Genomic DNA, 24,136 nt, shown 5'->3' with positions numbered 1-24,136 from the left:
CTCCCTGACTGAATCAGCAGCCTTCCTCCTGTGCCCCCCGAGAGCAGCACCATTATCATGTTCTGATCCAGAACCACCCTGGTCTGGAAGCCCCATCAGTACACACCTGAGTCTCAGTTGTTTCTGCACCCCCATCACCTGGCACAGAGCAGAGCCAAAGTAGGCAGGGAAAGAGTGAACCTGCTGAGTGCAGACAGCTATGATGGAGTCCCTAGACCAGCCTCACTAGAAAACCCACAGCACTCAGAAAAACAGATACTTACACTTATGGTTTGTGACGGTGAAAGGATACAGAGTAAAACAGGTAAAAGGTTCATAGACCAGAGTCCTGGAGAGATTCTCCCAGTAGCAAGTGACAGAACACACAATATTGCCAACCAGAACTCACCCAAGACTTGCTATCATGGTATTTATTTATTGTGCATGCAGCTTCTCACTGTGTGAACGCATTGGGGCTGATTGTTGTGTGAGCACTGGATGAAGGCCTTACCACACTCTAAGCAGGCACAGGGCTTCTCACCTGTATGGATCTGCTGGTGCTGGCTGATCACATAGGTATGAATAGCCTTGATCAATTTCCAACCCTCCAGAGGTCCTAGAAATACAATATGGCCCAAGGTAAAAGATGAACTTTAGCCTATAATCCCAGTGGCTCACAAGGCTGAGGCAGGAGGATCATGAGTTCAAAGCCAGCCTCAGCAACTAATCAAGGCCCTAAACAATTTAGGAAGAACCCACCTCTAAGTAAAATATTAAAAAGGGCTCAGTGGTCAAGTGCCCCTGATTTCAATCCCTGGTACAAAAAAAAAAAAGTGGCGGGGGGACTTTAGAGCCAAGCACATGACACATGCCTGTAACCCTACTTATTCAAGAGGGTGATGCAAGACCCTGTCTCGAGATAAAAGGGCTGGGGATGCAGCTAATATGTAGAGCACCCTGGGGTTCAATCCTCAGTACCCTACACACACTAAAAAGTGGGGGATTGGAGACGTAGCTTAGGTTCAATCTCTAGGAGGAGACGCACACACACACACACACACACACACACACACACTGAACTTTATGGTATGTGAACAGGGAAAGAGGAAAAGGGGAAGTGCAAAAGAAGGGACACAGGGAGAAAGGTGCCTCAGGCCTCCAAGAGGATGGAAGGAGCTGAATGTAGCAAAGCATGGCCTCCAGGGCTATTCCCTGTTGTGGAACTCCTGGCGGCTCAGGAGACAGCAGCCCTAGAGGAAGGCCTTGCTGCTCTTGCCACGGGCATGCAGCTTCTCACTGTGTGAACGCACTGGGGCTGGTTGTCGTGTGAGCACTGGATGAAGGCCTTTGCACACTCTCAGCAGGCACAGGGCTTCTCACCTGTATGGATCTGCTGGAGCTGGCTGAGCTGTTAGTTCTGAATGAAGATCTTGACACAACGGCAGTTTGTAAGTGGCCTTTCCCCACTGTGCTTCTCTGGTGCGTGACAAGCACTATTTTCCACATGCAGGTGTGCTCATACTCACCTGCTGGTGCCAGCTGAGATCTGAGCTGCTTTTGAACGACTTGCCCTGTCCAACCGCATCTCTGACACGTGGCACCCAGGACCCCCACCGAGGAGCCACGCCCCCGCAGGGCGGCCACGCCCCCGCAGGGCGGCCACGCCCCCGCAGGGCAGTCACACCCTCACACGCAGCCACCCCACAGCAGGGTAGGCGCGCCCCTTACCGGGAGGCCACGCCCTCGAAGGCCGCTGAGCCCTTCACACGCAGCCACGCCCTCCAACCCGCCGATCACGCTGCGGGTTCGAGCCCCGTCCCTTCTACCTGGAACCTCACTCTGGCCCGGCTAGGACACCCTTGCCAAGGCGGCGCCAGGGCCACGGCGCAGAGCCTTCTGGGACTTGTAGTCCGGACTTGGCGGGCGTGGGGCGCGCGGTCTGTTGGGGCCTCCGTCGTTCCGGGGACCAGCGAGCAGCCCGCGGCGCAGAAGGTGAGGCCGGCGCCGGCGGGTGGAGCGGCCTGGTGGGGCGCGTGGGACCGGGCGCCATCGCGGTAGGCGCGGGGTGGAGCGCGGAGTGCGCGGCGCGAGCCTCGGTCCCCGGCGTCGGCGGCACCTGGCGAACCGCGCAGCCAGGCCGGAGAGGTCCCGCCAACCCCTGCGGTGCCCTGACGGAAGCGGGGTGACGGGGTCGGGGTGTGACTGCTGCTGTGACGGGGACCCCGCTGCCGACGGAGCTCAGCGACACGAACCGGATGGGGGAGCCGGGCGACGAGACGCGGGCCCGAGTCTGACTGGCGGCTCGCCCCTGGGTGATGGCGACTTTGGTCGGGGGAACCGAAATGTGGGCGATCCAGAGAATTCTCCAAGTTCGAGGGGGCGTGAGATCCGTAAGCTGGGCTGTGGATACCCCGTGTCGGCGTCTGCGTGGTAGGGGCTGCTTGTGCTGCGGCCCAGGCGGGCGGGACGCTGTCGTGGGTGCCCCCAACTCCATGGCCACCCTCTGAGATAGGCGCTGATGTGGCTGGGTACAAGCGAGGGCTCGGAAATGGCTGAGCAGCTGTAGATGGGGGACCATCTTGATATGCAGTCAGCATGACTCTAAGGAAGGTTGATTTATTTTTTCTTTTTCTTTCTTTTCTTTCTTTTTTTTTGGTACCTGGGATGGAACTCAGGGGCACTCAACCACTGACCACATCCCCAGCCCTATTTCGTCTTTTATTTAGAGACAGGGTCTCACAGAGTTGCTTATACCTCGCTTTTGCTGAGGCTAACTTTGAACTTGTGATCCTCCTCCTTCAGCCTTCCCACCCCTGGATTACAGGCGTGCACCACCACCTGGGCCTGAGGAAGGTTTATTTTCATGTCTCAGAGACTCACCAGGAGTTTATGCAGAGCAAGTGTCACAGTATGGGGACTAGTGGAGACCTAGAGCATTTTGGAAATGGGACTTAGCCTGCTGTCCTGCTTGGCCTGTCAGGCTGGTTCCTAGAGCTGGCAGCTAAGGAAAGGCTTGGATAACCAGGAGGAATTAGATGCAGAGAGAAAGTTCAGGATGACAGAACAGCAGGGGCAAAGGCCACGGTGGAGCAAGAGCAAGCCAATAAGAGGCCCAGGTGAGCTTTATGGCTGAATTAAGGGTTTCAGGATTGGGGTCTTGTTTTACTGACATTCCCTTCTTCCTGTGCCCAAGGCCATGGATCCTTCTTAGGCTTGCTGCATCTCTGTCTGGAGTGGCTTCCCTGAGCAGGGAAAGAGAAAGAGCTATAAACACTTTTACCCAGGGGTGTCATGGACCAGAGGAAGAGGCAGGTCCTGGAATTAGGAGGAACATATGGCCAAAGCCATCTCCTAAGAGAGGTTACATTCCAATTGAGGTGTTTACCTTGAGTGTAAAAAAAAAAGAGAATTTCACTGTGACGAGTAGAAAATGTAGAGAAAAATAATAGAATTATAAAATAATATAAAGGAACTTTACAAGGATGTAGAGAAATTGGAGCCCTCTCCCACAGCCCATGGTATGTAATATGGAGCAGTCACTTTGAAGAACAACCTAGCTGTTGGTTAAAAAAGTCAAGTTAGTCTCTGGCTCACAAAGCTGAGGCAGGGGGATCGTGAGTTCAAGGTCAGCCTCAGCAACTCAGGAAGGCCCTAAGCTTTTATATTTATTTAGAGTCAGCGAGATGCTGACTCTAAATAAATATAAAAAAGGGCTGGGGGTGCTGGGGATGTGGCTCAAGTGGTAGCGCGCTCGCCTGGCATGCGTGCGGCCGGGGTTCGATCCTCAGCACCACATACAAAGATGTTGTGTCCGCCAAAAACTAAAAAATAAATATTAAAAAAATTCTCTCTCTCTCTCTCTCTCCCTCTCTGAAAAAAAAAAAAAAAGGGCTGGGGCTGGAGATGTGGCTCAAGCGGTAAAGCGCCCGCCTGGCATGTGCGGGGCCCTGGGTTTGATCCTCAGCAACACATAAAAATAAAGATGTGTCTGCCGAAAAACTAAAAAATAAATATTAAAAAAAAATATTCTCTCTCTCTCTCTCTCTTTTTAAAAAAAGGGGGCGGGGGGCTGGGGATGTGTGTGGCTCAGAGGTTAAGTGCCCCGGGTTCTTAACCTAGCACCAAAAAAAAGGTGAGCTGGATGTGGTAGTGCTTTAATCCCAGTGGCTCTGGAGGAAGATTGCAACTTCAAAGCCAGCCTTAGCAACTTAGCAAAGCCCTACGCAACTTAGCAAGACCTTGTTTCAAAATAAAAAGTAAAAAACCGGGCTAGGAGGGGCTGAAAATGAGGCTCAGTGGTAACCTGGTAAGTGCTCCTGGGTTCAATCCCTGGTCCCAAAAAAAAAAAAAAAAAAAAGGCAACCCAGTGAGATGGCACGTGCCTGTGATTCCAGCCACTCAGGAGGTGAGGCAGAAGGATCCCAGGTTTAAAACCAGCCTCAGCAGCTTAGTGAGGCCCTAAGCAACCTAGCAAGTCTGAAAATAAAGGAGCTAGAGATGTAGCTTCATGATTAAGCAACCCTGGGTTCAATTCCCAGTACAAAAAAATAAAATAAAAAGTCCGAAGTTATTGTTTCATTCCCCAGGTGTGTGGTACAGTGACACACACCTGTAATCCCAGTGACCTGGGGATCTGGGGAGGGATGTGGTGCAGTGACACTCACCTGTAATCCCAGTGACCTGGGGATCTGGGGCGGGATGTGGTACAGTGACACTCACCTGTAATCCCTGTGACCTGGGGATCTGGGGAGGGATGTGGTGCAGTGACACTCACCTGTAATCCCTGTGACCTGGGGAGTTGGGGAGGGATGTGGTACAGTGACCCCACCTGTAATCCCAGTGACCTGGGGATCTGGGGAGGGATGTGGTGCACTGACACTCACCTGTAATCCCTGTGACCTGGGGATCTGGGGAGGGATGTGGTACAGTGACACTCACCTGTAATCCCTGTGACCTGGGGAGTTGGGGAGGGATGTGGTACAGTGACACTCACCTGTAATCCCAGTGACCTGGGGATCTGGGGAGGGATGTGGTACAGTGACACTCACCTGTAATCCCTGTGACCTGGGGATCTGGGGAGGGATGTGGTACAGTGACACTCACCTGTAATCCCTGTGACCTGGGGAGTTGGGGAGGGATGTGGTACAGTGACCCCACCTGTAATCCCAGTGACCTGGGGATCTGGGGAGGGATGTGGTACAGTGACACTCACCTGTAATCCCTGTGACCTGGGGATCTGGGGAGGGATGTGGTACAGTGACACTCACCTGTAATCCCTGTGACCTGGGGAGTTGGGGAGGGATGTGGTACAGTGACCCCACCTGTAATCCCAGTGACCTGGGGATCTGGGGAGGGATGTGGTGCAGTGACACTCACCTGTAATCCCTGTGACCTGGGGAGTTGGGGAGGGATGTGGTACAGTGACCCCACCTGTAATCCCAGTGACCTGGGGATCTGGGGAGGGATGTGGTGCAGTGACACTCACCTGTAATCCCTGTGACCTGGGGAGTTGGGGAGGGATGTGGTACAGTGACCCCACCTGTAATCCCAGTGACCTGGGGATCTGGGGAGGGATGTGGTGCAGTGACACTCACCTGTAATCCCAGTGACCTGGGGATCTGGGGAGGGATGTGGTGCAGTGACACTCACCTGTAATCCCTGTGACCTGGGGATCTGGGGAGGGATGTGGTACAGTGACACTCACCTGTAATCCCAGTGACCTGGGGAGTTGGGGAGGGATGTGGTGCAGTGACACTCACCTGTAATCCCAGTGACCTGGGGATCTGGGGCGGGATGTGGTACAGTGACACTCACCTGTAATCCCAGTGACCTGGGGATCTGGGGAGGGATGTGGTACAGTGACGCCACCTGTAATCCCTGTGACCTGGGGATCTGGGGAGGGATGTGGTACAGTGACACTCACCTGTAATCCCTGTGACCTGGGGATCTGGGGAGGGATGTGGTGCAGTGACACCCACCTGTAATCCCTGTGACCTGGGGATCTGGGGAGGGATGTGGTGCAGTGACACTCACCTGTAATCCCAGTGACCTGGGGATCTGGGGCGGGATGTGGTACAGTGACACTCACCTGTAATCCCAGTGACCTGGGGATCTGGGGCGGGATGTGGTACAGTGACACTCATCTGTAATCCCAGTGACCTGGGGATCTGGGGAGGGATGTGGTACAGTGACGCCACCTGTAATCCCTGTGACCTGGGGATCTGGGGAGGGATGTGGTACAGTGACACTCACCTGTAATCCCTGTGACCTGGGGATCTGGGGAGGGATGTGGTACAGTGACACTCACCTGTAATCCCTGTGACCTGGGGATCTGGGGAGGGATGTGGTGCAGTGACACTCACCTGTAATCCCTGTGACCTGGGGATCTGGGGAGGGATGTGGTACAGTGACACTCACCTGTAATCCCTGTGACCTGGGGATCTGGGGAGGGATGTGGTACAGTGACACTCACCTGTAATCCCTGTGACCTGGGGATCTGGGGAGGGATGTGGTGCAGTGACACTCACCTGTAATCCCTGTGACCTGGGGTTCTGGGGAGGGATGTGGTACAGTGACACTCACCTGTAATCCCTGTGACCTGGGGATCTGGGGAGGGATGTGGTTCAGTGACACTCACCTGTAATCCCTGTGACCTGGGGATCTGGGGAGGGATGTGGTACAGTGACACTCACCTGTAATCCCTGTGACCTGGGGATCTGGGGCGGGATGTGGTACAGTGACACTCACCTGTAATCCCTGTGACCTGGGGATCTGGGGAGGGATGTGGTACAGTGACACTCACCTGTAATCCCTGTGACCTGGGGATCTGGGGAGGGATGTGGTGCAGTGACACTCACCTGTAATCCCTGTGACCTGGGGATCTGGGGAGGGATGTGGTACAGTGACACTCACCTGTAATCCCTGTGACCTGGGGATCTGGGGAGGGATGTGGTGCAGTGACACCCACCTGTAATCCCTGTGACCTGGGGATCTGGGGAGGGATGTGGTGCAGTGACACTCACCTGTAATCCCAGTGACCTGGGGATCTGGGGAGGGATGTGGTGCAGTGACACTCACCTGTAATCCCAGTGACCTGGGGATCTGGGGAGGGATGTGGTACAGTGACACTCACCTGTAATCCCAGTGATCTGGGGATCTGGGGAGGGATGTGGTACAGTGACACTCACCTGTAATCCCTGTGACCTGGGGATCTGGGGAGGGATGTGGTGCAGTGACGCCCACCTGTAATCCCAGTGACCTGGGGATCTGGGGAGGGATGTGGTACAGTGACACTCACCTGTAATCCCTGTGACCTGGGGATCTGGGGAGGGATGTGGTACAGTGACACTCACCTGTAATCCCTGTGACCTGGGGATCTGGGGAGGGATGTGGTACAGTGACGCCACCTGTAATCCCAGTGACCTGGGGATCTGGGGAGGGATGTGGTGCAGTGACACTCACCTGTAATCCCAGTGACCTGGGGATCTGGGGAGGGATGTGGTGCAGTGACACTCACCTGTAATCCCTGTGACCTGGGGATCTGGGGAGGGATGTGGTGCAGTGACACTCACCTGTAATCCCTGTGACCTGGGGAGTTGGGGAGGGATGTGGTACAGTGACGCTCACCTGTAATCCCAGTGACCTGGGGATCTGGGGAGGGATGTGGTACAGTGACACTCACCTGTAATCCCTGTGACCTGGGTTCTGGGGAGGGATGTGGTGCAGTGACACTCACCTGTGATCCCTGTGACCTGGGTTCTGGGGAGGGATGTGGTACAGTGACACTCACCTGTAATCCCAGTGACCTGGGGAGTTGGGGAGGGATGTGGTGCAGTGACACTCACCTGTGATCCCTGTGACCTGGGGATCTGGGGAGGGATGTGGTACAGTGACACCCACCTGTAATCCCTGTGACCTGGGGATCTGGGGAGGGATGTGGTACAGTGACACTCACCTGTAATCCCTGTGACCTGGGGATCTGGGGAGGGATGTGGTGCAGTGACGCGCACCTGTAATCCCTGTGACCTGGGGATCGGGGCGGGATGTGGTGCAGTGACACTCACCTGTGATCCCTGTGACCTGGGGATCTGGGGAGGGATGTGGTACAGTGACACTCACCTGTAATCCCAGTGACCTGGGGATCTGGGGAGGGATGTGGTACAGTGACACTCACCTGTAATCCCTGTGACCTGGGGATCTGGGGAGGGATGTGGTACAGTGACGCCCACCTGTAATCCCAGTGACCTGGGGATCTGGGGAGGGATGTGGTACAGTGACACTCACCTGTAATCCCTGTGACCTGGGGATCGGGGCGGGATGTGGTGCAGTGACACTCACCTGTGATCCCTGTGACCTGGGGATCTGGGGAGGGATGTGGTACAGTGACACTCACCTGTAATCCCAGTGACCTGGGGATCTGGGGAGGGATGTGGTACAGTGACACTCACCTGTAATCCCTGTGACCTGGGGATCTGGGGAGGGATGTGGTACAGTGACGCCCACCTGTAATCCCAGTGACCTGGGGATCTGGGGAGGGATGTGGTACAGTGACACTCACCTGTAATCCCTGTGACCTGGGGATCTGGGGAGGGATGTGGTACAGTGACGCCCACCTGTAATCCCAGTGACCTGGGGATCTGGGGAGGGATGTGGTACAGTGACACTCACCTGTAATCCCTGTGACCTGGGGAGTTGGGGAGGGATGTGGTACAGTGACACTCACCTGTAATCCCAGTGACCTGGGGATCTGGGGAGGGATGTGGTAAAGTGACACTCACCTGTAATCCCTGTGACCTGGGGATCTGGGGAGGGATGTGGTGCAGTGACGCGCACCTGTAATCCCTGTGACCTGGGGATCTGGGGCGGGATGTGGTACAGTGACGCGCACCTGTAATCCCAGTGACCTGGGGATCTGGGGAGGGATGTGGTACAGTGACACTCACCTGTAATCCCAGTGACCTGGGGATCTGGGGAGGGATGTGGTACAGTGACACTCACCTGTAATCCCTGTGACCTGGGGATCTGGGGAGGGATGTGGTACAGTGACACCCACCTGTAATCCCTGTGACCTGGGGATCTGGGGAGGAATGTGGTACAGTGACACTCACCTGTGATCCCTGTGACCTGGGTTCTGGGGAGGGATGTGGTACAGTGACACTCACCTGTAATCCCAGTGACCTGGGGATCTGGGGAGGGATGTGGTACAGTGACACTCACCTGTAATCCCTGTGACCTGGGGATCTGGGGAGGGATGTGGTGCAGTGACACTCACCTGTAATCCCAGTGACCTGGGGATCTGGGGCGGGATGTGGTACAGTGACACTCACCTGTAATCCCAGTGACCTGGGGATCTGGGGCGGGATGTGGTACAGTGACACTCATCTGTAATCCCAGTGACCTGGGGATCTGGGGAGGGATGTGGTACAGTGACGCCACCTGTAATCCCTGTGACCTGGGGATCTGGGGAGGGATGTGGTACAGTGACACTCACCTGTAATCCCTGTGACCTGGGGATCTGGGGAGGGATGTGGTACAGTGACACTCACCTGTAATCCCTGTGACCTGGGGATCTGGGGAGGGATGTGGTGCAGTGACACTCACCTGTAATCCCTGTGACCTGGGGATCTGGGGAGGGATGTGGTACAGTGACACTCACCTGTAATCCCTGTGACCTGGGGATCTGGGGAGGGATGTGGTACAGTGACACTCACCTGTAATCCCTGTGACCTGGGGATCTGGGGAGGGATGTGGTGCAGTGACACTCACCTGTAATCCCTGTGACCTGGGGTTCTGGGGAGGGATGTGGTACAGTGACACTCACCTGTAATCCCTGTGACCTGGGGATCTGGGGAGGGATGTGGTGCAGTGACACTCACCTGTAATCCCTGTGACCTGGGGATCTGGGGAGGGATGTGGTACAGTGACACTCACCTGTAATCACTGTGACCTGGGGATCTGGGGCGGGATGTGGTACAGTGACACTCACCTGTAATCCCTGTGACCTGGGGATCTGGGGAGGGATGTGGTACAGTGACACTCACCTGTAATCCCTGTGACCTGGGGATCTGGGGAGGGATGTGGTGCAGTGACACTCACCTGTAATCCCTGTGACCTGGGGATCTGGGGAGGGATGTGGTACAGTGACACTCACCTGTAATCCCTGTGACCTGGGGATCTGGGGAGGGATGTGGTGCAGTGACACCCACCTGTAATCCCTGTGACCTGGGGATCTGGGGAGGGATGTGGTGCAGTGACACTCACCTGTAATCCCAGTGACCTGGGGATCTGGGGAGGGATGTGGTGCAGTGACACTCACCTGTAATCCCAGTGACCTGGGGATCTGGGGAGGGATGTGGTACAGTGACACTCACCTGTAATCCCAGTGACCTGGGGATCTGGGGAGGGATGTGGTACAGTGACACTCACCTGTAATCCCTGTGACCTGGGGATCTGGGGAGGGATGTGGTGCAGTGACGCCCACCTGTAATCCCAGTGACCTGGGGATCTGGGGAGGGATGTGGTACAGTGACACTCACCTGTAATCCCTGTGACCTGGGGATCTGGGGAGGGATGTGGTACAGTGACACTCACCTGTAATCCCTGTGACCTGGGGATCTGGGGAGGGATGTGGTACAGTGACGCCACCTGTAATCCCAGTGACCTGGGGATCTGGGGAGGGATGTGGTGCAGTGACACTCACCTGTAATCCCAGTGACCTGGGGATCTGGGGAGGGATGTGGTGCAGTGACACTCACCTGTAATCCCTGTGACCTGGGGATCTGGGGAGGGATGTGGTGCAGTGACACTCACCTGTAATCCCTGTGACCTGGGGAGTTGGGGAGGGATGTGGTACAGTGACGCTCACCTGTAATCCCAGTGACCTGGGGATCTGGGGAGGGATGTGGTACAGTGACACTCACCTGTAATCCCTGTGACCTGGGTTCTGGGGAGGGATGTGGTGCAGTGACACTCACCTGTGATCCCTGTGACCTGGGTTCTGGGGAGGGATGTGGTACAGTGACACTCACCTGTAATCCCAGTGACCTGGGGAGTTGGGGAGGGATGTGGTGCAGTGACACTCACCTGTGATCCCTGTGACCTGGGGATCTGGGGAGGGATGTGGTACAGTGACACCCACCTGTAATCCCTGTGACCTGGGGATCTGGGGAGGGATGTGGTACAGTGACACTCACCTGTAATCCCTGTGACCTGGGGATCTGGGGAGGGATGTGGTGCAGTGACGCCCACCTGTAATCCCAGTGACCTGGGGATCTGGGGAGGGATGTGGTACAGTGACACTCACCTGTAATCCCTGTGACCTGGGGATCGGGGCGGGATGTGGTGCAGTGACACTCACCTGTGATCCCTGTGACCTGGGGATCTGGGGAGGGATGTGGTACAGTGACACTCACCTGTAATCCCAGTGACCTGGGGATCTGGGGAGGGATGTGGTACAGTGACACTCACCTGTAATCCCTGTGACCTGGGGATCTGGGGAGGGATGTGGTACAGTGACGCCCACCTGTAATCCCAGTGACCTGGGGATCTGGGGAGGGATGTGGTACAGTGACACTCACCTGTAATCCCTGTGACCTGGGGATCGGGGCGGGATGTGGTGCAGTGACACTCACCTGTGATCCCTGTGACCTGGGGATCTGGGGAGGGATGTGGTACAGTGACACTCACCTGTGATCCCTGTGACCTGGGGATCTGGGGAGGGATGTGGTGCAGTGACACTCACCTGTAATCCCAGTGACCTGGGGATCTGGGGAGGGATGTGGTACAGTGACACTCACCTGTAATCCCAGTGACCTGGGGATCTGGGGAGGGATGTGGTACAGTGACACTCACCTGTAATCCCTGTGACCTGGGGATCTGGGGAGGGATGTGGTACAGTGACGCCCACCTGTAATCCCAGTGACCTGGGGATCTGGGGAGGGATGTGGTACAGTGACACTCACCTGTAATCCCTGTGACCTGGGGATCTGGGGAGGGATGTGGTACAGTGACGCCCACCTGTAATCCCAGTGACCTGGGGATCTGGGGAGGGATGTGGTACAGTGACACTCACCTGTAATCCCTGTGACCTGGGGAGTTGGGGAGGGATGTGGTACAGTGACACTCACCTGTAATCCCAGTGACCTGGGGATCTGGGGAGGGATGTGGTAAAGTGACACTCACCTGTAATCCCTGTGACCTGGGGATCTGGGGAGGGATGTGGTGCAGTGACGCGCACCTGTAATCCCTGTGACCTGGGGATCTGGGGCGGGATGTGGTACAGTGACGCGCACCTGTAATCCCAGTGACCTGGGGATCTGGGGAGGGATGTGGTACAGTGACACTCACCTGTAATCCCAGTGACCTGGGGATCTGGGGAGGGATGTGGTACAGTGACACTCACCTGTAATCCCTGTGACCTGGGGATCTGGGGAGGGATGTGGTACAGTGACACCCACCTGTAATCCCTGTGACCTGGGGATCTGGGGAGGAATGTGGTACAGTGACACTCACCTGTGATCCCTGTGACCTGGGTTCTGGGGAGGGATGTGGTACAGTGACACTCACCTGTAATCCCAGTGACCTGGGGATCTGGGGAGGGATGTGGTACAGTGACACTCACCTGTAATCCCTGTGACCTGGGGATCTGGGGAGGGATGTGGTACAGTGACACTCACCTGTAATCCCAGTGACCTGGGGATCTGGGGAGGGATGTGGTGCAGTGACACTCACCTGTAATCCCTGTGACCTGGGGATCTGGGGAGGGATGTGGTACAGTGACGCCCACCTGTAATCCCAGTGACCTGGGGATCTGGGGAGGGATGTGGTGCAGTGACACTCACCTGTAATCCCTGTGATCTGGGGATCTGTGCCCAGCTGCCTGTTCACTTTATTTTTTTAACTTTTTTTCCTAAATATTTATTTTTTAGTTTTTAGGTAGACACAATATCTTTATTTCACATTTATGTGGTGCTGAGGATCAAACCCAGTGCCCGGCGCATGCTAGGCGAGCACTTTTCCACTGAGCCACAACCCCAGCCCCCACAAAAGTTTTTAATTTGATAAATCCCAGTTTTATCTTTTGTCACTTATGTTTTTGGTTTCATATCTAAGAAGATTTTTGTTATATTTATTTATATTTCTTCCTTTGGAACATTAGTGAAAATTAATCATATACTGAGTCACAAACCAAGTATCAGCAAATTTCAAAGGACTGAGATCCATCATAGCATATTTTCTGACCACAGCAGACTTGATCTAGAAATCAATAATAAAAAGACAACTAGAAAACCTCCAGTTGTAGTCAGTGGTGGCCATTTAGGAGGCTGAGGAAGGAGAATCACAAGTTCAAGGGTAGCCTCAGTAGCTTAGCCAACTTAGGAGATCTTATCTCAAAATAAAATTAAAAAGGGTTTTGGATGTAGCTCATTGGTAGAGCACCCCTGGGTTAAATCCCTAGTACTAGGGGAAAAAATCATTTAGAAAAACGCCGCAGAGTTTAAATAATCCATAGGTCAGGAAGAAACCACAACAGAAATTAGGAAATATATTGAAATAAATGATAATGGAGCTAGCACATGTTAATCTTGTAGTGTACAACTCTAGCTGTGTTTAGAGGGAAATGTGTAGCCTTACATACATGCAGTAGGAAAGAGGAGCGGCAGCAGCAGGCACGGTGCCTACCTGTGATCCCAGGTACTTGGGAGGCTGAGGCAAGGCCAACCTGGGTGCTTAGTGAGACCCTATCTCAAAATAAAGTATTTGAAAAGGGTAGGGGACTGGGGACCTAGCTCAGTGTAAAGCACATGCAAGGCCTTGGGTTTGTTCCCAGCACCACCAAAACCAAGAGGAGAGGTGTTACTATTAGGCACTACAAAATAAGTAGTAAATATAGGGAGGAAACCACCAAGGAGCTGCCCAGAGGTCTGGGAGGGGACCAGGGAGGGGAGATCTGCTGGGGGTTGCCTGTGTCTGCAGCTCAGCTCCTCACAGCCCTTCCCTTGCCAGGAGACAGGGAGCAAATTCTTTCCCTCTCTTAGTCTGAAATAGGAAGGAAGCTTCTGCCTCCTGAGCTTGTTTTAGATGCAGCCTTTAGAACAGTGTTCAGGGCTGGGGATACAGCTCAGTTGGTAGAGTGCTTGCCTTGCATGCACAAGACCCTGGTTCGATCCCTAGCACCAAAAACACACAGTGTTTAGCACTGTGTGGCTGCCACCTGATGGTTATGGTCATCTGTCTGTGGGAGTGGGTCGCCTCTCCCAGGCCACCTCTGCCCTTCTCTGCAGGCACCAGGCAGCGCCCGGTTCCTGGCGATGATGAAGTGCTGACATTCCTGCAAACCCAGTTCTGAGGCTTCCACCATCTCATCTCACCGAGTGCTGCTCCCAATGGCCATCCCCAAGTGTTCTCTGAACCCTGTGCCCTGGGGACAGGGTGGCCCCCTCCAGGTGAAGGTAGAGGAAGAAGAGGCTGACCTCTGCCTGGGCGAGGAAGCCAGCCTGAGCCCCAGTGCCCACCCAGAGGCCGCTCACCTGCGCTTTAGGCACTTCTGCTACGAGGAGGCACCGAGCCCACGTGCAGCCTTGGCCCAGCTTCGAGAGCTGTGTGACCAGTGGCTGAGGCCAGAGTCCTGCTCCAAGGAGCAGATGCTGAAGCTGCTGGTGCTGGAGCGGTTCCTGGACACACTGCCCCCCGACATCCAGGCCTGGGTGGGCAACCAGTGCCCCAAGAGTGGGGAGGAGGCTGCAGTGCTGGTGGAGGGCTTGACCCTGGTGCTGGACAAGAGAGGTAAGGGGGAGTGGCCGGCACACGTTGACAGTGTGCTGGACATGGGGCGTGGGCTCGGCCCCTCACACACCTGGTCCCATGTTTGAACCTTAGGCAGGCTCTCCACCGTGCTACAGGTCTGTTTTGGTTACAAGTGACCAAGATCCCAGCTCAAACTGGCTGGGGCAAAGAAGGCTCAGGTGTGGCTGTGTCCAGAGGCAGACTACTTTCCAGCATCGGGACCTTGCATGCGCTCTCCCTCGTCTCTTTCCCTGGTTCTCCTCCCCTAAGTCCCTCTGTCACTCACACTTTCTCTCATTCTATTTCTTCCTTGAGTTTTTCTGTGTTAACTTCTTTCTTAAGTCAGACTCTCTCCCAGGGACAAAGGTGGCCAGCAGCCCAGTCTTATGTCTCACCCTGTGGAAACCCCAGGACAGAACAGTGAAGGTCTCTGGTCTGAGCCAGCTGAACTGGTCAGGGTCTTGTATTCATCTCTGGCCTGTCAAACCCCAGGGAACAGCAGTGAGCACAGGGCAGCTCAACAGAGGAACCCCTGGCTGCTGATACAGACAAAGGGCATGGGCTCCTGGAGAGGGAAGTGGGGGGGGAAATCACCAAGTGTCCTGGTCACCTGGCTCCACCCGCCATGTGCTGACTTCCAAGACCTGGGCGGGTCAGACCTTCCCAGGTTGGTGTGGACCCTGTTACTCAGGGGGTCTGGTGGGCACTGAGGATACTCAGCCATGGACAGTCCAGAGCAGGGAGTCGAGGTTCCTCCCAGCAGGGTGGGCCTGGCCTGTTGGTAGCAGGTGGCAGGGTGTGCACCAGCCTCCAGGAGGTAGAGTTTGGGCACAGGTGACTCCTTAAGGCTCACAGATCCCAGTGCTGCTGGGTTCCTCCTGGCTGGCCATGTGACTCAGGGGTAAAAGGCAGATTGTAGCTGAAACACCCACCTTGGTGCTATGGAGGGATGTCCGCAAGGCAGCTGGACTAGAGCCTGCACTGACATGGGGTGAGTCCTGTCAGGACGACTCCCCCAGCCCTTCAAGACACAGACCTCTCTGGGAGAGGCTGGTCGGGTCCCTCCCTTGGCCCTGTCAGCTGTGCCCAGGCAGAGGGAAGGTGGGGGCAGCTGGGGCTGGCCAGGTGGGCACTGTGCACTCTGGAATGAGCAGGATAGGAAGGGACAGGGCCCGGCAGGTGGCTAAGGAGGAGCTGCTCAAATTCCTCAGCCCCTGCAAACTAATCACGGGGCATTGTAACAGGTACTCAAGGCCTCCCCAGCTGGGCCTCCGTTTCCCCACCTGCAGTGGGACCACTGGAGAACCGTTTCCAAAGTGAAGGTCACACACTGCACCAAACAAGAGCACAATAGTGGCCAGCCGCACTGCAGCAAGTGAGTTGCACCCTACCTTGCAGCAAGGGAGACAGGTCCAGGCAAGGGCCAGCCAACGCAGAGACTGAGGCCAGGGCCTGATTCCTGGGCCACTGAGCTTGACTGGACTAGAGCAGCAGTCACTTCACCCTCGACCTGCCTCCTCCCCCAGAGCATCCTGTGAATCTGGCCAGATGAAGCCCCTCAGGCGCCATTTGCACCCATGAAGGGCAGGTCAGTGCAGGCATGCCTTTCCCTCACACGTCCTGCTCTCTAGCTGCCCCTCAGCCACAGTCTTCCTTCACGGCGCTTCATGAAGGGTGGGTCTTGGGCCTCCAGGGAGTTTGAGTGGCCAGGTGGGCACTCCCAGTAGCAGGCATCCAGTGGGCTTCTGTGGGAACTGTCACGGTCATAGGCATCCGGATGGACCCCTTGTCCAGCCAGTGCTCGCTGAGCACTGTGACTCCCCCAGGCCACAGCAGTGCTTGGTGTGAGGGGTGCAGCCATCCCCGGAGCTGGGGTCCTCCCTGGGGAAGCAAGTGTGGCAGCCCAGATGAGCACAGTCACTCCCTCTCTCTTGCGGTTGCTTTGTGTGTGTGCAATCACACACTGAAGATTGAATCCAGTGGTGCTTTACCACTAAGCTATATCCCTCAGCCCTTTTTATTTTTGGGGACAGGGTTTCAATATGTTGCTAAGACTGACCTCGAACTTGTGATCCTCCTGCCTCAGCCTCCTGAATTGCTGGGATAGCACCCCTGCCTGGCCTCTCTTGCCTCTTTCAACTCAGTTCCACCTGAGGTTTTTCTTCTGATGCTTAAGCTAAAATCAGGACCCCTGAAGGATGGAGAGTTGGTAGAGGTAGGGAAAATCAGAACCCATGATGAAGTTTGGGAGGTGTGGGAGGGCAGCCTTTTGTCATCCAAGACACCAAGTGAGATGCTTCCTTTTGGAAATGGGCCCAAGGGCTCGAGTGTAGCCCAGTGGTAGAGCGCTTGCCTGGCATGCTGAGTCACAAACACTGCCTACCAGGGCTCCCTCAGGGAGAGGGGTGGTCTGTTGGCTGGTGGTGGGGCAGCACCTCCATTCACACACTCAGGGAAGAAGTCCAGGTGTGCTGGATGTAGGAGAACATTCCAGGTACCCCAGCCCTCGAGGCTCACCAGAAGGGCCGTCCCAGAAAACGCCGCATGCCTGCAGTGAGTGTGGAAGGCCTTCAGCTGCGTCACCCACCTGTCCCACACTGGGGGTCCACAGAGGGTCCACACTGGGGAGAAGCCCTACAGGTGGGATGCGTGTGGCAGAGCCTTCAGCGACTGCTCGGCTCTGATCTGGCACCTGTGAGTCCACTCTGGAGAGAAGCCCTACCGGTGCCAGGTCTGCCCCAAGGCCTTTGCACAGAGCTCCTCCCTCATCGAGCAACAGAAGACCCACACCAGGCAGAAGCCCTAAAGGGGCAGCAACGTGGGAAAGCCTTCAGCCGCAGCTCGGCCCTCCTGGTGCACCTGAGGGTCCACGTCAAGGTCCTGCAGTGACTGAAGTTGCTCTCGGGACAGAACTGAGCCTTCCTCAGAATCTCAGCTTCTACCAGTCCTGATGACAAGCCCCCCAGGTGCCTGACGGCAGACCAGGGCTGTCAGAGAATATGCATTCGAGGACCAGGACAGAGTGATTCAGCCAGCTGGGAAGCTTCCAGAAGGGTCCTACTTTCCTTAATATCCCACTCAGGTCAGTCCCAGAGGCAGCTGAGCTTGGATTTGGATTGGTTCTCAGGGCTGGGGCAAGTGGAGGCACGTGTCTGTCAGGGCGCAGGTGTCCCCAAGGCTCCGGGCAGGGAAACCAACCATGCTCTCTGGAACTGTTCTTCTCGCTGCTTCTGTGCTGCTCAGTCCAGAAGGACGCCTGCCGTGACTCCTCTGTGCCTTTGCACCCAGTGTCCACTCCTCCCTCTTTGTGCCTAACTCCGAGCCTGCCTCCTGTGAGACCCTCGCCAGACCATCTCTCGCTCTCCTGTTCATCAATGCTGCTGCCCAGCGCCTGCCCACGCCCTCTCTCCTCTGGCTTGCCTCATGCACCCGTTTGTTTCACCCGAGGCCGATCTCTAGTGCACCCCTTCCACCACCTCATGCAGCCCTCCGCGCCTCCCGCCTGGGTGACAACAGGGTCCCCTTCCTGCCATCATTCTCTCCCCTGCTGCGTCCTCCTGGGCCTGGTACCTGAACCTGACTGTGTCGCTCTGGTGGGAAGCTCTCCACCTACAGCAGACCTTCCTGAATGGTTACACGTTGGCCAAGACACACGTCACCTTGGGACCCGAGCAGCCTTTCGATCATTCTCAAGTGTGCGTACAAATGCTGCCCCTGGCTTGTGTGCAGTGCTGTGACTGTGGTTCCAGAGTGCCGCCTGTGGCAAGCCGGACTCCTCACCTGCGGCTCTGTGACCTGTTCTTCTCTGGCCTTGTGTACACAGCCTCTTGGAACTGCTTTGGTTCCTAAAAAGTCATACTTTCCCCACTTTGTGCCTTTGTTGCCTGTCCTTCTCTTTGCTTTGGGATGTCTCTCATGTTCCCGCCTTCTCAAGCAGACTCCACTCCTCTCTGCTTCCAGGGCACCCTGCCCCCTCTCTCACCTCCTACCTGTCCCTTTACAACTGCAGAGCATGGGATCTGTGCAGGGCCTGAGGGCTCAGTGTTTCAGTGCACATGATGCAACAGGCCCTGACTGACGTCACCATCATGGCTGGTGCTTTCCCTGGGCAGCCACAGCACTCCACATTGTCCTGACACATACAGGCTCCCAGATCTGCACCCTGCAGGGCAAGAGCCCTTGTGCCCAGGCCAGCTGGCATGCAGTGACTCAACATGTGTCTGAATCCATGGCACCAGGGGCCCGAGGGCCCTTGGAAGGGAAGACTCAATGCAGTGATTGCCGCCCTTCACCAACTCTGCAGCCTTGCCCCTCTTCCAAGGTCCAGCGTGTAACTGATGTCCAGGTTCTGTGCCTTGTTATCAGGGTGTCTTCATGCCTCTGCTTTGATGACCCCGTCCTGTGTGAGGCACTTAATCTGCCACATCATGCACTGGTCACTGTCACCCTCAGCATCTCCATCACATGGTCCCTCTGTCACGAACACACAGACCACAAAGACTGAAGAGGTTCAGAGCAGGAAGGTGAGACCCAGGGAGAGACCTCGGAGAGCCCTGGCACAGGCAGAGCTGGCCACACGTGGCAGAAACTGAGGGCTCCAGTGACGTGGTAGCACAGGTTCCCACACGCTGGGAGGAACAAGATTGGCATGAGCCTGACGTCCAGCTGCAGAGCCTGCTCCCAGGGTGACTTCCTGAACCTCCGTGGCCTCCTCCATAAAGCAGAGGCAAGATCACTGTACCACACCTGACCCCTCTTCTGGCTCTGACTGAGGCACCCAGCTCCACTTTGCTGTCCCCCATGTGCCCGGCCTCCATCTACCAAGGCTCCAGGCTTCTCTGCCACTTTACCGTGGGATGCCCGTGTCAGTCTGAAGGGCAGGCAGGGGAAAGAGGAATCTATTGAGGGACTGTGTTTGCTGGTCAATCTGCCAAGTAATTTGTATACAGTATCATTTACTCCTCACAGCACACAGAGGACAGGAGCATCCCTGTAGTGCCAGGGGCTGGGGATATAACTGACTGGCTGAGGTCACATGGCCAGGCACTGGCAGCTCTGGACTTGAGAACACCAGGTACTTCAGCAGACACCATGTCCTAATCTTGTGAATACACTAAAGCCACCAAATTGGGCACTTGGGAAAGTGAACTTTAACTGGGTGCAGCGGTGCACACCTGTAATCCCAGCTTCACAGGAGGTCCTGGGTTGTGGCTCAGCGGTAGAGCGCTTGCCTAGCATGCGCGAGGCCCTGGGTTCGATCCTCAGCATCACATAAAAATAAATAAATAAGGATATGGTATGCAACTACAACTAAAAATAAATATTAGAAAAAAGAAAGGGACTTTGGGAAGTGTGGACCCAGAATTAGTCCTCCACCCTCAGGATCCAATCCAGAGCCCATCCACTTTTCAGAACACAGATCTCAATTCTGAACCTATTGACAGAGACACGTTTTAAACATTCTTGACATTTATTAACTTCTAGGAGAAATGAGGGACAGGCTGCCAGCCTCCCAGGGTGTGGCCTCCAGCTGCAGCAGGAGGGTTGCGGAATCAGCGTCCTAGGCAATAAGACGCGAGAAGTGAGACAGGAGCCAGGCCTGGGCCTCCTGCCCGGGACACCTCTTGGGAAGGAAGGGGCGTGGTAGGTGGCCCGCCTCGCCCCCTCGGGTGCCCCGCGGGCCTCCTGCCCGGTGCTTACCCGCCACCAGGAGCTCCACCGGGTCGCTGAGCCCCGACGGGAAGGAGCCGACCCCCCAGGGGTGGTAGCGGCAGCTGTAGTTGCCCGCGTGCTGGGGCCCCACGAATTCCAGCACCAGGTCGGCCGAGTGGCCCGCCGTGCTGAACCTAACCGAGGGCTCCTCCTCGCCCGCGCGCAGCAGTTCGAAGGCGACGTCTGGCACGTGACTCTCGCAGCGCAGGACGGCGTCGCGGCCCGCGGGCACCGGCCCGCTCCACAGGGCTCGGAGCCGCGGCCGGGGAAGCAGCCCTGCGCGCAGAGAGCAGTGAGGCCCTGGTCGCGCTGTCACGTCTGTATCTCGCCTCTGCGTCACGTCCGCCAGGACGACGGGACCCCCAGGCCCGGCCTGCCCGGAGGTTTCGTGGGGGCCCCCAGCGTCATGGAAGGGAAGAAGCCATCCGGGAAATGGCGTTCTCCGCGGTGTACGGCCCAAGGGTCAGGCGGCAGGGCGCGGTCTCTGGCCCGCCTCCTCCCCAGGAGACCTCAATGAGGGGTACGGGGAACCCCGGAGCTCGGGAGAATCACCCCTGGACCCCGCCTGCGGAGGCGCGCGCCCCGAAAAGGGCTTTGAATGGCACACCTGGCTCTGGCCCCCAGGCCCTGGTCAAGCACCACCTGGAGCCCACGGCTCGCACTCGAGGGAATCAGGCCAGAACTGGAGGCGCTGCGGGACCCTCCGAGGAGGGAGACTGAGCGTCACGCAGACGCCCTTCCCGCGCCGAGCTCACCGTCTACGCGCAGTTCCAGAGGCGCGCTGGGTGCCGAGCCCGTGAAGGGCGGCGTCGGGTCCACGTAGATGCAGCTATAGTTGGCCGTGTCCGCGGCTGACACCTCCGGCAGCTCGAAGACGGCCTCCGGCCCCGCGGGGCTCAGCAGGCCACTCAGGCGCTGCCCGCCCGCGCCCTCGCGATTCAGCGCGAAGCGCAGCCCAGCCCGGGGCGCGCGGCACCGCAGCCGCACGAGCGAGCCGGTCGCAGGGCTGGTGCCCTCCGGCTCCACCACGAGCACCGGCGCGGGCAGCGTCTCTATGGAAGAGAAGAAGGCTGACCTGGCCGAGGGCGGCTGGGCCTCGAGCTGTCCCTGCCTTTGCCGGGACCCAGCTCCCGCTATAGACATCCCGCCGCGCGGAGGACCGCCTGCCTCCAAGCGCACCGCGCTTCCCAGGCCAGGAACACCGGCTCCGGGGAGGCGGCTTGGCGCCGGGGGCCCGACAGCCCTCGGTCCGGGGCTGGCACCGCGGGGTCTGCGGCGCCCATGAACTCGCTCACGCGGGGCTCGCGGTCCAGTGCCCACGGTGTGAGCCTCAGCGAGCCTGGACTTGCAGCCCCGGGGCTCGTCGCCCGCCGCCCGCCGCCCTCCCTGGCCCCGGGACAGATGGCTCGTGCCACACCCGCCGCCTGACCCAGTCATTCCAAGCGGGGCCTGGACCATCTGCAAGGCGGGTGGATGGACCCGCGCTTCCGCAGGTCCCACCTCTCCCTCGGCCTCCCGGAGGGCCACGTGCGCCCGCCGCCCACGCCCCTGCCGGTCGCCTGACTCACCGTCGCTCCACACCAGCTCCGTGGGCGCGCTGTCCGCGGACCAGGCGGCTTCCTCGGAGCGCAGCCGGTAGCGGCAGGTGTAGGGACCGCTGTCCCCTGTGTCCGCCGCGTTCAGGTGGAAGAAGACGCGGTCCGGGCTGGTGCTGCTCCTGGGGACTAGCAAGTCCTCTCCGCGCCGCCGCAGCTGGAAGTGAACGCCGCCCAGGGGCGCCACGCAGATGAGGGTCGCGCGGTCGCCGGGGCGCAGGACCTCGGGGAACTGTGCATTTAAACTTGGCGGCGGCGGCGTGGCTGCGAGGCAGAGAGGTCGCTGCGGTGGCGCCAGTCTGCCCAGCAGCCTCAGGAGCAACCTTCCTTCTCTGAATTCCCACGCCCCGCGCGGGGTCTCAGTGTTGGGGGGTCAACACTCACTCATCTCCTCGATGCTCACAGTGGCGCTGGGCTCAGAGGGGTCACCTGCGGTGTGGGTCCGGTAGCTGCAGCTGTAATTGCCGGCCCGATGGACTGGGAAAGTGACCTCTCTGCCCTTCCCGGCCTCAGCCACCTCCAAAAATTCATCGTCGCCTTCCCGCCTCAGCAGGAAGGTGACACCCAACAGCCCCCCGTGACACAGCAGAGTGGTGTTCAGGCCGGGTGTGATCCAGGGCACCGGCTCCGTGGAGAGCCAAGGTGGGGGCAAGGGCTCTGTGGAAGAGGCAGGTGAGTGAGTGGTTCTGCATGACTTGGACCAGGGTGGCTCACCTGTACCTGGACCCCAGACTCTGAAAAGGGGAGGGACACAGGTAGGTGGAGCATATTTTTAAGGGAGGCAAGAGCAAGCCTGGAGGGACTCACTGTGGGCCCTGAGCACTCTGGGGATCCAGCCATTTATTCTGAGCCCTCCGGGGAGGGTACAAACATCTCCCCGCTGGACAGATGGGAAGCAGGCTCAGAAGCCAGGTGACTTGCAGGGAGACTGCCCATCAGCTTCCGCCCCACTGCCTCCTGGACTCCATCCTCAGCCCTGCACACCTGTCCCTGTCACTTCCAGGAGGTTGCTCAGTGCTGTCCATCGTCCATCCCTAAACCTTGAGCGGCAGCGGTAGAGGCCCTGGTTGTCACTGGTCACTTCTCCCAGCAGGAACTGGTGCTCCATGGTGGGTGTACTCAGGTGCACAAGCTCCTGGATCACCCCATCCTTGAGCAGCTGGAAGTGCAGGGTCGCCAGGCGGGCCTGGCACCTCAGGGTCACGTTGGCCCAGGGTTCCAGCAGCGATTCTGGCTCTGCCCACAGGCTGGGTTTGGTCTCAAATACTGGGGCAAGGGATGGTAGGTCAACTTGGTGCTGGGGGACAGGGGCTCCCCACAGTTCGTGGGCCCACTGTCCCCCAGGCCCCAGCCCTGCACTTACCCACGGCTGCCTTGGTTGCTGGGTCCAGGGTGAGACCTGTAGAGACAGCACCCATGATGCTCCATTCACATAGCCCTGTCCCAGGGTAGCCCAGACCCCAACACCTTACCCCAGAGCAGCAGGAAGGCCACCAGCACAGACATGGTGGTGACCCTGTACTCCACTGCCTACGAGTGTTGGTGTTGTATATAGTGACAGGTGGCTTGGGGCACTGACCTCTTCCCTTGTTTGTCTTTCCCAAAAGGCGGGGACAGAGGCTTTGGGACTGGAGACAAGGATGAACCTTATAGAAAGCCACCATGGCTTGAGCAATAGTACTATTAATGGATAACTGGTGATCGATATGCACAGCACTAGGGTCCTTTTCTGAGAAGAAATGTGGAGTTCTCTCCTGCCCTCATGAGCCACACCCCACAGTGACCCAGAGGTGGGGGACCCTGTGAGTTACTTGGGTTGTCTGGAAGCCTGAGGGCTGCAACTTCTCCATCAAGTCCCACCTGTTACCCAGGACACTCAGCTCAAACCTGTGTCTCCAGCCTCTGCTGGTGACACAGCTGTGGACACTACCTAGGCTGCCCAAGTTCCCCAGTAACTAGCCGACTGTCATGTAGGCCACCCATGGTAGGTGCCTTGTGAGGGCCCCATGACCTACAGCCAGCCTTCCCCAACCCCTAGACCTCTGCTGAGCCTGGTGCTCTGGGTA

At 57.3% G+C, this 24,136-nt stretch overlaps 1 protein-coding gene and 1 long non-coding RNA gene across 2 annotated transcripts in view; both read right to left on the bottom strand.

Moving 5' to 3' along the window:
- The window catches only part of LOC308637720, a 116,460-nt gene that overhangs the window by 82,761 nt on the left and 9,563 nt on the right, over positions 1–24,136 (bottom strand). The gene's annotated exons all lie outside the window — the stretch shown is intronic.
- Positions 19,136–23,576, bottom strand: A1BG (alpha-1-B glycoprotein; the record flags this gene model as incomplete). The annotated part of the gene is made up of 8 exons (XM_081275081.1): positions 19,136–19,263; positions 20,464–20,751; positions 21,231–21,527; positions 22,044–22,334; positions 22,455–22,727; positions 23,055–23,336; positions 23,434–23,469; positions 23,543–23,576. 8 exons carry the CDS (start codon positions 23,574–23,576, stop codon positions 19,136–19,138), a joined length of 1,629 nt encoding a protein of 542 aa, XP_081131207.1.

Source organism: Spermophilus citellus (assembly GCF_964194105.1).
Source record: "Spermophilus citellus genome assembly, chromosome: 18".
In the NCBI taxonomy this organism is placed as follows: Eukaryota; Metazoa; Chordata; class Mammalia; order Rodentia; family Sciuridae; genus Spermophilus; species Spermophilus citellus.
The sequence above is the reverse complement of the archived record's forward strand: the minus strand, read 5'-3'. Positions and strand labels throughout refer to the sequence as shown.